General features: G+C 33.1%; 2 protein-coding genes across 2 annotated transcripts; one reads left to right on the top strand and one right to left on the bottom strand.

Annotated features, from left to right (window-relative positions):
* Positions 1 to 971: 971 nt before the first annotated feature.
* LOC132734863 (uncharacterized) lies at positions 972 to 3,840 on the top strand. The gene is made up of 4 exons (XM_060721724.1): positions 972 to 1,323; positions 2,502 to 2,648; positions 3,006 to 3,085; positions 3,532 to 3,840. Exons 1-4 carry the CDS (start codon positions 1,128 to 1,130, stop codon positions 3,667 to 3,669), a joined length of 561 nt encoding a protein of 186 aa, XP_060577707.1. The 5' UTR covers positions 972 to 1,127; the 3' UTR covers positions 3,670 to 3,840.
* A 2,603-nt stretch (positions 3,841 to 6,443) lies between these two features.
* On the bottom strand, positions 6,444 to 15,867 carry LOC132734862 (ADP-ribosyl cyclase/cyclic ADP-ribose hydrolase-like). Its single transcript, XM_060721723.1, has 8 exons — positions 15,659 to 15,867; positions 12,999 to 13,142; positions 12,292 to 12,424; positions 11,202 to 11,426; positions 9,534 to 9,613; positions 8,499 to 8,585; positions 7,405 to 7,491; positions 6,444 to 6,751 (listed from the first exon to the last, which is right to left on the bottom strand). The coding sequence occupies exons 1-8, from the start codon at positions 15,688 to 15,690 to the stop codon at positions 6,601 to 6,603; spliced, it is 939 nt and encodes a 312-aa protein (XP_060577706.1). The 5' UTR covers positions 15,691 to 15,867; the 3' UTR covers positions 6,444 to 6,600.
* Positions 15,868 to 17,024: the final 1,157 nt, after the last annotated feature.

The raw sequence follows: 17,024 nt of genomic DNA, 5'->3' as shown, positions 1-17,024 counted from the left end.
TTAAAATGAAAAATACTGCAGTTTACATGGTTTTGAGAGGTAGGAGGGTTGTAGAGTGGGTGAGAGGGGGGAGGTTTGGCCCGGGGGTAGTGACCAATCAACGCGCCGAACACCTTTGATATGAAACAGTTACAAAATCTCTAATCAAAATTTTAAGATATAATTACATATTAATAACAAATGTAATCATTTATTTGTGTACAAACATTTAAAGATAAAACATATCTCGTTAAGTTAAGGTAAACTTTTGTCCATATAGTCGTATAACAATATAAGCCATTATGGCTACAGCAACAGCATTTCTGGGACATAATGGACCTTTAAATCTCCAAATGTCTTAAAGATATCTGTGAAGTGAAAGTAAGAAACTTTATCTACACATATTAAGCCGGAAAGTATTATTATAAACTATTTGAAGGGTAATTACATTAAATTATTGAGCGAGACTATGTGATGGAGCACCGCACTAGATACCGTATTACGGTATATACCGGACAATGCATTTGGATGATTAAATGCTAAAATATCATAAATGTCCCCTATTCACCCGCTGAAGTGCTCTTTATATCTAAGTCTTATTCATCTCTTCTCACCGATTTTATACGATAATGAATGAAAAATGTAAAAACTCGATAGATAATAAACATATATTTTTCTACCCTGTGATCGTGATTTCTGCGAGCGTCTAGAGGCACTGCACCATCATTGTAGTGAGTTAAATCTATTATAAGTAATAGAAAGAGCATCGAAACACGAGGCTATCTGATTTGTACGAGGGGGCGTATCAGATTGCCGAGTGTTTTGATGTTCTTCCTCTTTTGTATCATAATCAAACATAAAAACACGTTCCCTGTTGTCACAATATGAAACCCCGGCAAAAAGGAACCAATGAACGAACATCTGAATATAATCTTTCTGTCGCTAACCCTTTCTCTGCCGTCACAATATGTAAACCCCAGCAAAAATGAGCCAATCAATAGGCATGCTCTGGAGTGCGGGTAACTAATATCTGCACTCCAGTTAACGCACTGTGCATGTATATGTATACGATTTAACTCTGACACAATTTCAACAGAAATGCCCCCAAACTATGATACAATAATGTTTACACAACTTTGCAGGAGGATATGAGGAATATACAGGAAAGATTAAAACGTCACATAGAAGAACGTGCTGAAATTGTTGACTGCATACACATGTACGAGGAGAAAACTAGCACTACATTACCGGAAATTGGTTGCCGCGTGCGACGTGGTCCCAATTGGAAATACAATAACCAAGATGGCAATGGTCCTGGGACAGTGATAGGCCACGACGGTGATGGTAATTCTTTGCTTAACGTGACATTAGTTTTGTTAAAAATATTTTATCTGATTGTTTCGTTACGTGCTGTTAAATTGATAATTTTAGTTCGACTATTCGGGGGAATAGGTACAGTATTGTACTCACCCGCTCGTCGGTGTCACATTTGGGTAAAATTTTGCATGCAAGATGGTACCTCAAAAGATAATAAAGAGAATGGGTTGAACCTTCACATATATATTTAGCAGCATAATAAAAGGTCTTTATCCAAGACCCATAAGTCTGTAATGCACTATTACAGAACTATGGCCCTTTTTGGACTAAACGCATTCTTCATTATCCAGGCTCTTGTGTAACTATCAAGCAGTGAGAAAAGTCGAACATGCTGTCCCACCGACAACTCTTGATATTGATTAAGTAATATTGTTAAGTTTTGTATTTAATTTCACGTTTAAACTGATATTATTATATGTTTATACTATTATATATTTAAAGCTTTTAACGGCACTTTATGCTGTTAACATGCAGTAATATATCGTAAATGTAGCAAAATGTAAAGAAAGAAGTACTTTGTCTTAGACACAAATTGCTAATTCACTAAAATTGTACCAATTGCCAACAAAGCAAAAGAAACAAATATATTTCATCTATAGGCCACATAAGTATTTTTGGAAACTGTTACAAGATACAAAATATAAAAAGGTTTTAAGGGAAGTAAAAATGATAGCATTTCTGAGGCATAATGGGCCTTTTAAATCCTCTGATAACATTTATTTTTTTTACAATTTATAAACAATTAAATTTCTGAAAAATATTGGTTCAAATAACGTTTTTATCACATACCCTTGCCGATTTTGCGACTCCGTAAAAATGGTATTGCACAGCCGTGCATATATTTTGACGTGACGTCATTTTCGTCATATAAAGATAGCGTTTAGACGCGCTAAATGTTAACGTTATACTATAGGCGCGTCAATGAAAATGTTTCTAAAACACTTCAAACGGTCTTTATTTTGGGTATGTGATAAATAGAATAATAAATTCGTGTAAGTTCATTACTAAATTTATTAAACTCGTTCAAAAAACATTAATATTATGCTTGCAAGAGGCTCCCATAATATAATTTTATTCAACTGGTTCAGTAAATACAGTATTAAACTTACACTCTTTATAATGAAACAAATTAATTTTTCACAAAGACAACCATGTATGGTGTGAATGGGATAATAATGGATTAAAAAAAACATACCATTACGGTCCAAGGGCATACAGCGTACTAGTTGTTGACGAGCCGAGGATCCTAAAACCAGGGGAAGTAATTGCTGTTGGATGTCAAGTTGTTCCAGGTTTGTAGCGAAATCTTCATTTTGGTTTAAAGTTATTGATGAAGTAATAATTTTGAAAATTAAATAAAAATACACAATGACAAAAAACCACCAACAACAAAAAAACATATAATTTCTATAATGACATTCTATTGTGTCGCCTGCCATATAAATCGGGCTTCCCGGTTAAAGGAATTTAACTGAGTTATGGCCCTTGAATAATGAAAAAAATATGTAAATAACAGTTGTGCCTTCTTCTACAACGTAGCGGCAATTGGCTTTCATAAGGCGACACACGTGATCACTGGACGCTCTTGATGTGTTGTTTTAGTTTGTTTAGAAATCAATGAAAGTATTTGCAAAATTCATTATTTTCAGGTAAAGATTGGAAAAATTCTGAGGGCAATGTAGATAATGGTGTTGTTATAAAATTAGACAAACGAGCAAACTCTGTGTTGGTAGGTAAAATGTACATTTTTCTTCTGCTTACAAAATGAAACTAGGAAAATTGTTTGTTTGTCTATTCATGTAAATCCTGTTCATCCTGTTTTTAATATGTTTAAAGGAACTCCACTGAGGTTCAAAGAAAAAAAAAGATTAAAAGAAATAACAACTACCAAAGCATCGAAACATTAAAAATAATTTTCTACATAAGTCAGATAGGAAACTTAAACAGAAAGATATGCAATAGATAATTAAGAAATATACTCCGTAATAGATTGTGAAATCGAAAACAACAACAAAAACCAACAACAGCAACAACTGCAAAACAAACTAAAACAACTCTGTGGAGTCCCCTTTAAAGGTCAAAGAAAAGAATACATAACGTATAGTTGATGACACTCAGTATAACGATAGGTTAAAATATCTTAAAAAATAGTTTATGTAAATATTTTCGTTACAGGTTCGATGGAATAATGGTAGAAGAGGAATTTATTCTTACGGTACAGATGGAAAGCAGGAAGTTCGGCTAAAAACAAATGCTCTGACAAGGAAAGTTACTTTCAATCAGTTATTGAATTCAAGAGCGCAGTTTCTTTAAATTATGTTACTCTATGTTACTGAATATGTCTGAGAATTGAGTACCACTCAAGCCGGTTCTAGTGGGCTTGAGGGATGTTGCACTCATTCATTATCCCTCATCAATGGAACCGAGTCTGCAATTTTCATGTAATTTTGTTGTGATTAAAGCTTCCGAGGGATCACTTGTAATTGAAAAATATAGAAAAGGAACGAACTTATATCACTTAACGCTGCTTGTTTTTAATGTAAAATAAAGTAAGATATTACACAGTCACGAGTAATAACGCGTAACGCTAGCAGGTGCAGCTGTAAAACCTATATATGCTGGCTTGTTTATGCCATGTGGTATTTTCGCTCGGCGAAAACACGCAAATACTTCGCCCAGCGCCCCACGAACTTGGCACAAAACAGCAACCACAGATACGGCGAGCACATCGTCCAATAAAGGTTTAACAGTTGTGAACTCGTCCATCAGATTTCGGAATTGCACTGCACAATGCATAAAAATCTCATAACATCATATGGTAGCACATGTTAGATCATTTTTAGATAAATTCTATAAATCAAATACCCTGGTCAGAGTCAGTTGTATACAAATATAAATTTAAATGTGAACTTATTTCAACGACTAAAAGTCATTCTCAAAATTTCTTAATGAATAGTTTGCCAATGGTCTGTATTGTTTGCTATTCAGTCAGTAAATATTTTGATTTTCTTTTTAAAAATGATGAAATGTTTTGTTCAGATTGAAAGAGGGACAATTCAATTAAAGGTATTAATTGTGATAATGATTTATTTTGTCTGATTAATCAATCATTTTGCAACACCAGCCAGTTGATTCCTTATTCAATATGACTTGTAACAAAATTATGATTAAGTATGATTTTCATACATTGCAGAAGTGACAACGAACAAAGACCACCTTGCAAACTTCACTCGTCCGATGAATGGGAGATGCCTCGAGCTATAAGACCTCCGAGGCAACTTCCCTCGTCCGAGGAATGGGAGATGCCTCGAGCTATAAGACCTCCGAGGAAACTTCCCTCGTCCGAGGAATGGGAGATGCCTCGAGCTATAAGACCGCCGAGGAAACTTTCCACGTCCGAGGAATGGGAGATGCCTCGAGCTATGACCATCGAAGAGTTTGAAATCAAACAAAACAAGAACAAAAATAAGAAAAAGAACAAAAACATTTAAATATCACAATCGCTGTTGAATAACGAAACATAACCACATTTTTAGGTTGAAACCTAATTTTGATTTGTTATTTTAACATTTACGTTCGTGTGGTTTTTAACATTGATTTCTGAACATTTAATGACCCTAAAACTATGATGTGTGGCCGTTTGATTTACTAAAATTAAACAAAGTTGATGTTTTAACTGGTATATTAGTTAGTATAAGTTTGGTGGCATGGCTTAGTGGTTGACGCGTCGAGCTAGCTATCTAAAGATCTCCAGCGGCGTGGGTTTAAACCCCATCAGGGGCAAGTCTGTGGGTGCATTCAAAGTATTCCCAGTGTTATCAATACTAAAATATCATTAATTACCTTAATCATTATTTGTACCACTGGTTGACAAGTTACTCTGAACGGATTTTATCATACTATTTGTGCAATTGGGATAAAAACATTGATACCAAAGGTGAACACCGACTGATCTTTTAGCTTGATCCAGCTTTAATTGTAACTTATACTGGTATTTTTATTAATAAATGTTATCTTGAAACAATTTGTTTTATTTATAAACCTTTACACTTTTGTAGATGTGCAATTCTATAAAACCCAATATGATCAATTAATTTTTCATACAACAATGATAATAAGACCAGGTTCGCCATTTTGAATGACATCATAAGTAAGACTTGCCAATCACCTACAAAGCACTAGTCTCCTGCAAATTTATATGCCAATGGCAAATTTTGATGTTTAACACAGGTACCATTTGTATGCAAATGGTTAGAAAACCTACCAATGATTACCAATGGATTTACTCCGAACGTACCCATTGTTTCCTTGAGCAAAAAACGTCTACTAATTGCTCAGTACTGGGTGAATCGAGAGTGTTTCTATGCGTCCAATACAATCGAACTAAAAACTGGTAAAAATAATTTCCTAAATGCTCCCGCTTGGACTTCCAAACAAAATTTATCCCGTTTTCAGGCTTAAATTTAAACGTTTTTAACAATTACTAGTACATGTATATCAATAATCATTTTTTTATATATATATATTCTAATGATGTTTTAGAATAAAAACACATTTTATCTTCAATTCGACGGGATTACAGTCCGATTGGGTATATTTTGCAGGTGCGTGATGCTGTGGTATCCAACTATTGTAATACATACAACGACTTTTTGTGATTGCGGATGGACCCTAATTAAGCATAGGCTACACACACTACACACAAAAAGGACCACAGCCGTCCGGTAAGCTTAATAGGTAGTGCGTTGGACTGTGAATCGGGCGACCCGGGTTCGATTCCCGGACGGTGCAGGTCACTTTCGTTGTGCTTGACCATGAAATATTTTATACTGTACATCTGCTGTGGTATGTACAGAAGTTTCAGTTCAAACAACAAAAGAACCACTCTGTGCATGCTATTAGTCCGATTTTGTTGGGGGCAATATTAAGCACATGGCGATAACGCAATTACCCAAGAGTCAAGGTCGCGAAATTACCGATTCACATGGGCTTCATCCAGTTAAGCCATTTGTTCCTTCTGTATATACCCTGGGTCATACAACGTGTTAAGAATCTTTTACAATTATAATACAACAAACTTCTTCTACTAGAAAAAATGAAATTTCTTTATTAATTGACAGCAGCATATAAACATCAAAATTAACCAATATAAATTGACGTTACAAATGTGCAGTATTACACCCATACTGCACCATACATAATACTTCTGAGGTTACTTTTTTCTATATAACTTTGGATCATGTACTATGAAACTGATGTTATTTTGGTTCTTTGTTGCAAGCGACCGGATAGAATATCAGACAAATCAGATTTTGATTTTCCAGCTTCTAGAAGTCTGCCTAGTTCACATTTTGTAGCAGACGGATCTCCGACACACATCAAATGTAAAATGTCCCTGAAACAAATGCATTTTATCCGTTAAATTTCGAGATATAAGTAGATCCCTATAATAACATAAATATGGCAACTTTAGACCATGTATTATGAAACAGATATTATGTTGGTTCTTGTTGCAAGCGACCGGATAAAATATGAGACAAATCAGATAAAAAAGGAGTACCAAAAGTTCATTTCAGTACAATAAAGGGTTTTCTGGACCTTACCTCTTTTTGACATTCTATGAAAACTCGAAACAAATCAATAAGATGAACAAATCTGCTAAAGTCCAGTCGCGACGTTAGAAGTTATCATATAACAATTAAAATGGATATGACGAAATGTGTTCTTGCATGAATAGATATGATATTCCATTCGTAAATATTTTAGCTCAGCTGCCCTTCAGACGAATGACACTAGTTTGATGAGGTTATTTCACACATTGGTTAGTACAATACTGAATTCTATTAGACCCTATAAAGGTTTTGATATAGGTTTGATATGGACATTCTGGACTCTGGAAATGAAAAAGGAGGCTAAATTGGTAAGATTGGATCCAATTATGATTTCTTATTAAAAATCACGTGAAGCAAATGCTGAAATTGCATTGGTTATATTTGATAAGGTGTGAAATAATATTTTACTATATCTAGCTTAATATGTTAGACTTACAATGGGTTCTCGGTACAGCTGTAAGATAGTCCTCTCGTTTCGACGTCCTCTCGAAGCTTCACCAGAGAGCCCGTGTCACAGTGTTCCCTATTCATTTGAATACAAAAAGTTTTCGGATTGAAACAATACATAAAATAGTAAAATAACTGTACAAACAGAATCCCTAAAGAAAGCCTAACTCGTCATAATTCAAAATATTGCAGGCTTGGTTTGATTGAGCCTGTTCATGGACAATGGTGGTAATTGCAAACTACCGTCTTCGCCCCCTAGCACCGGCTTAAGCAGCAACTTGTATTTACAAAAATAATCTCAAAAAGTAAGAAAACTTATAAAATGGGGGAGGGAAGAAATTTGAAAAGAATTGATCTTTATTTGAAAAAGAATATGAATCATGACGTGGTAGTTTATTTATCCTTTTTCTCAATATAAGGAAAAATTAAATGAGTTAAAATCTTTTTTCTTATTTATAACGTATACAGTACAATTGCAACTTTAAGGAAACAAAAGCTATTGAAGTATTATTAGTAATTAATACACTGCCATTCATATCCGTTTTACAAAACAGACTGTTTGTTCATGTAGATAATTACAAAATTCACATAATACAAACAATCATAAACAATAGCCCACGCAGATTATAAAAGACGCATATTGTTAATATATAATATATAAAGAAATACATATTGCTTGGGACAATTTAAGCTTCATGCCTCTAGATGAGTCAAAATATCTCAATAAAATCAAACTTGAGAAAACTGTCCTAAGGTATCAGGAAAAGTAAAAAGTTTCAAAATTCAAGTAATATTTTACATACTATGTGCGATTAATGACTGATTTTTTCAATATTACAACTATATTTCTACTGCGTTACTAACGCAGTAAAGGCTATTTATGCATATTTTGACCACTTTTTGGTAATTTATACATGGTTTGCAAGTGCCATTAATAATGTGTAAATTGTTTCCTTTTGGTTACTTCACAATATTACACATTCAAATTTTTTCAAAATTTTCATGAAAATTAGCATGAATCTGGAGGCGTGCTGCTTTAAGGCTTTCCAGTAGCGACAACTTACATAATTTAAGAGAACTTACAGTGGTATTTTGTCTAGGAAGTTCACAAGTATGACCTGCAGCTTGACCTCTGTATCAAACGAAGGCAGCTCAAACTGGCCGAAGAAACTGCAACAAGAGTTTTAGACGTTATCATTTTAACAACACAAAAACAACAATAACGAGCACTTTACGAAAACAACAACAAGTAATTTAAGAAAACAACAACAGCAACAACATGAAGAAGCACTTTAAAAAACAACAGCAACAAGGAATTGAAGAAAACAGCAGCAGCAACAACAACAACAACTACTACATCAACAACAAGCTCTTTCTTTAAGAAAACAACAATAACAATATCAACAACAAGCTCTTTAAGAAAACAACAACAATAACAACAAGCACATTAAAGAAACAACAACACTAACAACAACAAGCTCTTAAAAAAATTACAACAAGCTCTTTAAGAAAATAGCAACAAAGTCCATTTATGATGTTAAGCGTGGTAAATTAAAATTATTATCAATAAAACAAAATATGTTTGGCGATAGATGCATAAAAATGTTTTATTATATACCTACAATTTTGAAGGTACGGTCATTTTAATTTGAAGGAAATGATATACAAATATCCAGGTCGATGGTCCATATTTCAAACGTTGTTTTGCTCGAGTCGTTACGTCATAACTGTATTAACGTCATTTATTCCTACGCTTATTTTAAAGAAAAATAATTCCTTCAGTTTTGTTAAGATTTACACCTCTGTAAAAAAAGTGATTGTAAAGCTATCGCTGAAAATATTAACATTCGCAATTTATAACTAACACAATCATCTGCAGCGATACAACATACCATACCCCCATGCAATAAATGAGCCACGCCTTCTCGCAGTCTGATCAGGATCCATGCTGTTCGCTTACAAACCTTATTACAAGTATAGAGCAACTGATAGCAGCATGGATCCTGATCAGACTGGTCTAGATCCATGCTGGTCGCAAACGCACTATGTTGGTTTTGTCGTGACGCGGCTCAAATGATTTTCATATTATAACGAATTTAATAAAAAGGAGGTTCATACCTTTCACTGTTGTACGCAGGGCGGTCTTTATTTGTCCCTGTTAAGATTAATCTCACCACTCCGGACGCTGATTTTGCGAACTGTAGAAAACAAGTCATAATTAATTGAATCTATAGTACGAAAAAATCGCCCCAGAAAATTAACTTATATTCAAAATGGTTGTCTTTCTTGATATCTTTATTCAAAATGTTTTTTTTTGATACTTGACCGATACAAAAGAGAAACTTTAAAAAGGAAATTAACTTGTTTAATATTTCATTTATCTACCTGTCATGAATCATGATTCAATGTACATATACAAGTATAAAATTCATGTTCATCCAAAAACATAATATATTAAAATGTATAATGAAATGCATTTTTGTTTTCGAAGCAAAAACATTTTTTTTCTTTCTAGATTTAGATGTGCTAACATACTTACATCTACTGTAACCTTATTTATGTTTACATCTAAATGTAGCTATAGAATGATAATTTATTTTTAAAATTTCATTCATCAAAGCGTTTGTACAGTCATGGATCTTTAATTTACCATATATCTGCAATAAAAGTCTCTGGTACAGTTCATTTAATTATGATATAAACAAGAAAAATATTACATACATTCGTATGTAATATAGGTACGATTGCATACTACTTTTTGTGAAGACTTTTTATGCTTGCTGCATTATAGGTGTAATGTTAAATGAACAAACATGTCATGAGATATTTTATATCTTTAAACATTTTCATGGAATGTAATTAATGTATCATCATATTAAAGTTGCATGCCTTCAGATGAGAAAAATATGGAAAGAAAATTCACGGTCAATTGACTGCCTTGAAGCATAATCACAGAATGAAATTACAGGAAATTAAAATCCTTTTTTATACACTAAAGGTAGAATTTCATTGTAAGTCATAGTCGCAGATTTGAGATATGATTATTTATTCACATTAACATCATTATTGGTTATATATTGATAAAAAAAACCCCAAAAGACACAGTTTGTAAATATTTATTACAATAAAATATGAAAAAAGGTATTTTCCATCCTATGCGACGCGCCAAGGTTAGCTATATTTATAATTCCCGCGCTAAGTCGCGGTGGTGCTTGGGATAATCACTTGATACTGTAAATGGCAGCCATTTTACGATACGAAAATGCCTGGCCCTCCTCGGACAGTTTATCCTGCCGAAAAGATATGAAAAAATACTTGCAATTCAAAGTTTGTTTGCTACATAAAGATTATCGATTTACTCTTTGCAAACTTTTTCTCTGCCTGATTGTAATAATATTGATGTGTTTTCATTGGCTTAAACCAACACGTTATCAATACACATAAAGGTGTGAACTAATTTCGTGTTCATTAAAATCATTCTGTTAATAGACATATAACAATCTTATTTACAAATGAATTGATAAAACAACAATCCCAGAAGCATTTAAGATAATAACAATCATTGGAAAAAAGTAAATGCATATAAATTTTAAATTTGTGTATGACAAGACCCCCGAAACAAAACATAATAGACTCAACCAAAACAAGCGTCTGCTTCTTTAACTTACTATGTAGTTGCATGACCCTGATTAGAAATAGCAAACCAAATCTAAGAGGTAAACCTTTTGTAAAAATAATACTATGACCACAGCAGATTTCGTACAGAAAAGACGATAAAATAAATACCGTTCTTGAAGCACCGCCCCAAAATGCTTGGTGTGCCTCTCTCGGCAAGTCGGGACCGTCCGGACACTGTTCATAATTTATCCCGTCACATTCCGTACAAACCATCCCACACCACGTGAGTCCATTCACTAAATAACCAATCAACGAGTCTTCTAGTGTGACGTAACGCTTTCTTTGATTTGAATATTCATGAGCAATACCATAGGTACCGGACCAGAGCAATATCTGAATGTCGTGATAAATAAATAAAATTGTTCAAATGCATTAGTCATAAATATCGATTTTGAAGGCTTTAATTAAAGATATTCTATTGTACATAATAATCGCAATCTGATAACAGTTATCACTAAAACTGAAAGAAATATAACCAAAAACGCTTTATTAGCTTGTAACGTGACGTCACTTCCTTCGTTTGAATGTGTTTGTTCGATGAAGAAGGCCGAAAATCCGAAAGCTACGAACTTAAATTAGTTTTTTTTAATAATATACGCCTAATAAGAGATTATATAATTATTTTAAAATTATCAAATACAAAAGAAAACATTGGGTCAAAGATATACAAATATCCCAATATAGAGTACCATTTACTTCCGGTGATCGCAAAAAGATGATAAACAAGTTGAACTGTTTAAGCTTGCAATACATGATACAGTAATGGCAAGTAAAATGTGCTCGTAATCACCCCAACCCATGTTACAAAAAACATGTTAAATATTTTTTGTTTTGTTAGGTTTCACGGCGCGCCAACACATTTTAGGTCATATGGCGACGAAACAAGAAAGATGATTTTGGCTAACCTCGGGTGTAACAAACTTCAAAACCACCTCACCTGCTGTAGCTAAGAGATGCATAGACTCCAGTAATTCAAACCCATTTAGTCGCTCATTTCGATCATGCAGGAAAAACGGCGGCTTTTATTATGATGCCTTAACGAGCGACCCTTTATGGCAAATCCCAGCAACAAGGGGACACAGAGAATATTCCAAGGTCTTTAAGTTTACTGTACAGTATATATTACATAACATAACCTTTTATGTTAGATATATTACATTAAAAAGAAATTAATGAAAAATATCAATCATTTTGTCACCTTATCTTCGGGAAGGTTGGTTTGTTTGGCGGCCTCTAAAAATGTCTCATAGTCGGATAAAACAATTGACTGCGGATCTTTGTAGGTCCATGCTCTCGAAAATAGTGTCCATAATTGTGTGCAGTTTACTTTTCTGAATACAAGAACAGTAGTATCCATGATTATGTTGTAACGTTCAGGGACACTTTTAATACAGGTAAGCAATAAAAAACATATTGATGACTTTTATATCTTATATAAGAATAAAATATGGTGGGCATACGACCCAATGACACTGGTTCTGTCAATGTTGATGATGACGATGATTTTTGTGATGATTATGACGACGATGATGATTATAATGATAATGACGATTATTATTGATGAGTATAATGATAATGATGATTATTATGATGATTAGCATGATAATGATAATAATCAGAATGATTATCATGATGATGATTATGATGATGATGTTGTTGGTGGTTATAATGATGATCATTATATCTATGACGTGATAATGATTATTATGATGATAATGACGATGATGATTATAATGATAATGATGATTTATTATTGATGATTATTATGATGATGATTATGATGATTGTGGTAGTGGTGGTGGTGGTGATGATGATGATGATCATCATGATGATGGTGATGATGTTGGTCATGATGATGATGATGTAACGATAATTATTGTGATGATAATTGAACTGATAACCTACACTGGTTCGATTAATGTTCCTTTTGTAAGTTCCTCATATTCAAAGCACCTTCCTATAAAAATATTCTTGATGTTTAGAGTCGAGCCTGGTGAAGAAAAGACATTTTCAATCTGTAAGAAGCACACAATCGCTAGGAATACCACACTGAAAAATAAAGCATTTCAAATCTAACTTAGTAACAAATAGCTGTTATCCGGATGATAAGTGATGTACAAATATTTGGTTGAAATTTAAGTCATCTTAGTCGGTATCCTACATTGACGACCACAATTGATGCCAAAGAGCCTCTTGGTGGTATAATACATTTGTAAATGTTTATCAACAACCCAGGTGTCAAAGGTTCGAGCTACAACACTAGCTTAAGACTTATCTAATTCACCGAGGAGTTTATAATCGAAAGATTCAATCAAAGTTTAATCTCAGGTCAGGTGTTTAATAAAAAAATTGTGTCGGGCTAACACCTACACAAGCATGTTTGTTTGCGGTTTCCTCGGTATTAAAGGTATCAACTGTATGTATTATTATTTTGTCACAATCAAGTTTTACAAATCCTCATTGATGCAATAATCACTTGAGGTCACGTATGCAAAACATCAACCCAAGGTGTCTTCATGAGAATAGTACAGGCGTCCGAAGTGAAAATGCTGCCATGGTAGGCAGAAATGTATTTTCGAGGCTGTTACAAGAAGGAAAGCCGAATATAGAAATTAAATGCGTACTTAGTACTTTGGCAAATACATATGCCCCCAGGTTAATATTTGCAAACAAAGTGTGAAATAGAATTATCTCCCATATCTAACGCATATAATACGTTTTTGAAACGTTCATGTCTTGCAAAAATACAAAAATTCTGTTATATACATAAAACGAAAAGAAGAAAAAACTTTAAAGTCAAAATTTCCAAAGAAATTAAATAAGATCTTTTAGAAATTTCATAGCGGGCTTAAAAGGACGAAAACTGATACCCCGCTTGGTTTGCATTACTATTGTTGTATATAAACCAATTTAAGACATGTCTGTGAAAAAAGTCCTTCCTTATTAATAAGGAAGTGACATATTTTGTAAGTCTGCCCTTTAATAAAAGGGCGGACAACTCTTTGTCCCTTTCTCATACGAGAAGGGGAATCCTGTGATGCGTGTATGTGGTCGCACGGTCACGTTTCCTTCTAACATGTCTTCGATGCATGTATGTGGTCGCATGGTCGAATATATCTAGTAACATAGCCTAATTATAACTTTTCTTACTTCTGTTTAGGGCTTATAAAAGCCTAAAAAGGTTTTGGGCACTTTTAATTAAGAGCTATAAAAGCATTATCAGGAGTTTGATTTTCCTAAAATGTTGAAAAAGCTTTTATTTTCTTCCTCCCATAATAAGGAATTTTTACTCATAATTAGAAGTAACACAACTGATAACAATTCTGCAACTTTAAATAAGAAGTTTTAGAAATTAAATATTATTAGGAATTGAAAAATAAAATCCCACTAATAAGAACTTCTAAAGCCTAAATATAAAATAACCTAATTCGAACTTACTTCCTGCTAATTAGTTTTTTTTATAAAATAGCAAGTTTATTTCTCCAAATGAAATATTAAAACATAGTTAAAACTTCACTTCACAATGAGGATATACAACGATTTTTTTACTGGTGCAGGAAGATTGGTGCCCAACTTTGCAGGAACCGGAGTATAAAATCCTTACTCTCTGGCGAGATTGCAACAATCAGCGGTGAGCGCCAAATAGACGGACACCAGTTTAGTAAGAACGCAAAGAAAAAAAAGTCACATAACCCTAAAGGTGCTCTAATATTTTTCCCGCAATGATCAATGAGGCAAGGCAACGTTCACAGAACGCAGCCCCAGACAAACCCCTGGCATATCAACAGGGAACCAAGAAGGAACCGAAACGGCAAGAGCATAAAAAGGCGGCGAAACTAGTGACGGACAGGTCTTCAGTGAAATGATAGGAACTTAAAGCGCTCAATACGGGAATTAAACGGACAAGTAGTGGTAGCTTATAGGACAAAATGGACATAATCATTTTTTCCAGGTTTCTTCAACACAAAATATGACAAAAATTGAAAATTGACTATACTTATGTAATACAGTCGATGCTTTAAAAACAAAATGAGAGAGAGGGTACCTTTGACAGAAATAATCAAGAGCAAAGAAGTAACTATGCAGCTGAGAAACCGAAAGTAAGGTGTTTTTATGAATTTTAATGCATTTTTGATTATTTATTTTAATTTGTGCGAAGATAAAATAAAAATGAGTACATGTAAAATGTATAATGTGTACTTCACTGGTTCATTGTGACTCACAGAACATACCGAGGCGGGGGATGTGGCAAACATAGCGATTTTGTGTAGCCTATTGTGGAATTGCAGTAATTGAAAAATTCAAATTCTTTAAAAAGACATATGAGCCGTGTCACGACAAAATCAACATAGTGCGTTTGCGCAGTCTGATCAGGATCCATGCTGTTCGCTATCAGTTTCTCTACTTGTTTCAGCAACCATTTGCAAGAAGACGATATTTTATGTAACCGATCTTTATTTTACGTATCGTCTGCGTCATGACGATATGTATCGCTGGTATCGCTTACCGATACACTGCTTAAAACATGTACTAAATATTTTACGAAGTAGAAATATTTAACCTACCTTTCACCGGACCTTAAACGAACGCTCACCATCTTTTTCTATGCTGTCGTTCTTCAACGAAAGTTATCATCATTAAAAAAGTAGGTCCATATATACATGTATAAGATACTTGTGTCGTTCAGAGTGGTTATTTACATATGTAGATTCAACTCAAATTGTTATCATTTTAAAATGAGTAATGCGAAAGTATACTTTTCCAATACTTTTATAACTATAGTATTCAAGTCTAAAAATAGACTATTATATGTACTGCATCCTCATCCGTGACGTCACAATGAATAAATACATGTATCACATAACGTTGTCATGTAGTGTTTTAATCCACATTATAATTATGGTTTTTAAACACGATATATTTTAAGATACAATATGGCTTTTAAAACACAATATGGTTTTGAAATATATATTTTTTTTAATATTTATATATACATTTTTAGAAACAATATGGTTTTAAAATACAATATATTTTCAAAATACAATATTTTTTTAAATACAATATATTTTTAAAATATGAAATTTTTCAATAAAATAAGGTTTTGAAATACAATATATATTTTAAAATACAACATTGTTTAAATACAATATGGTTTTTAAATACAATATAGTTTGAAAACATAATATTCGCGAATGAAATATTTTTTAATCTTATATGTAAAACAAATAAATTTTCTTTTTATTTTACGTTTTTTTTTTATTGATTTTAAGTATTTTTACAGATTTTGCTGCGCAACGTCGTGCATTCTCCTTTATGACGTCACATCATCAATTTTGAAATAAAGTTATGTTAAATTTCTCAAATTTTGTTGCATTTTTAACATGATGTATGATGACATCCACTTTTTTTTCCTAAAGAAGCAAAATTTACGCACATGACAGCATTCATTTTTGCTTGTTATTCCATTCAATTACGATATTCTTTTCATCCGCATTTACAGATATAGTGGGGCTACAGTGAAAATTATATTTTATAAATTTCAAAAATGGTTTATCAGAGTAAAACACTGGAAAGCATGAAATAAATGTAAAAAAGTATAACACTGAAAAATTCCTATTCGAAAATCAAATTCAAATCTTTGATATTGCAAAATGATTATTATTTGTGATGCACGTTTTTTTTATCACCTCAAACTCCCCATTTAAAGGTAAATAATATCATTTTTTACATGAGTTCTCCAAGTGTATAGAAAAGTTTTCAAAAGAAATCGTAACGTTTTCCAGGAACTCAATGACAGTTATCATAAGAACCTCCAAACAAGTTATCATTAGAACCCCATCTTTCGTGTAACAGTTCCTCCCCCGTGTTGTTGCTGTTTTTTTTTTGTTGTTTTTTTTTGGAGGGAGGGGGTGAATAGGTCAATCAACGACG

Source organism: Ruditapes philippinarum, unplaced genomic scaffold (assembly GCF_026571515.1).
Source record: "Ruditapes philippinarum isolate M1 unplaced genomic scaffold, ASM2657151v2 ctg21509_1_1_1_1, whole genome shotgun sequence".
NCBI classification, from domain to species: domain Eukaryota; kingdom Metazoa; phylum Mollusca; class Bivalvia; order Venerida; family Veneridae; genus Ruditapes; species Ruditapes philippinarum.
The sequence above is the reverse complement of the archived record's forward strand: the minus strand, read 5'-3'. Positions and strand labels throughout refer to the sequence as shown.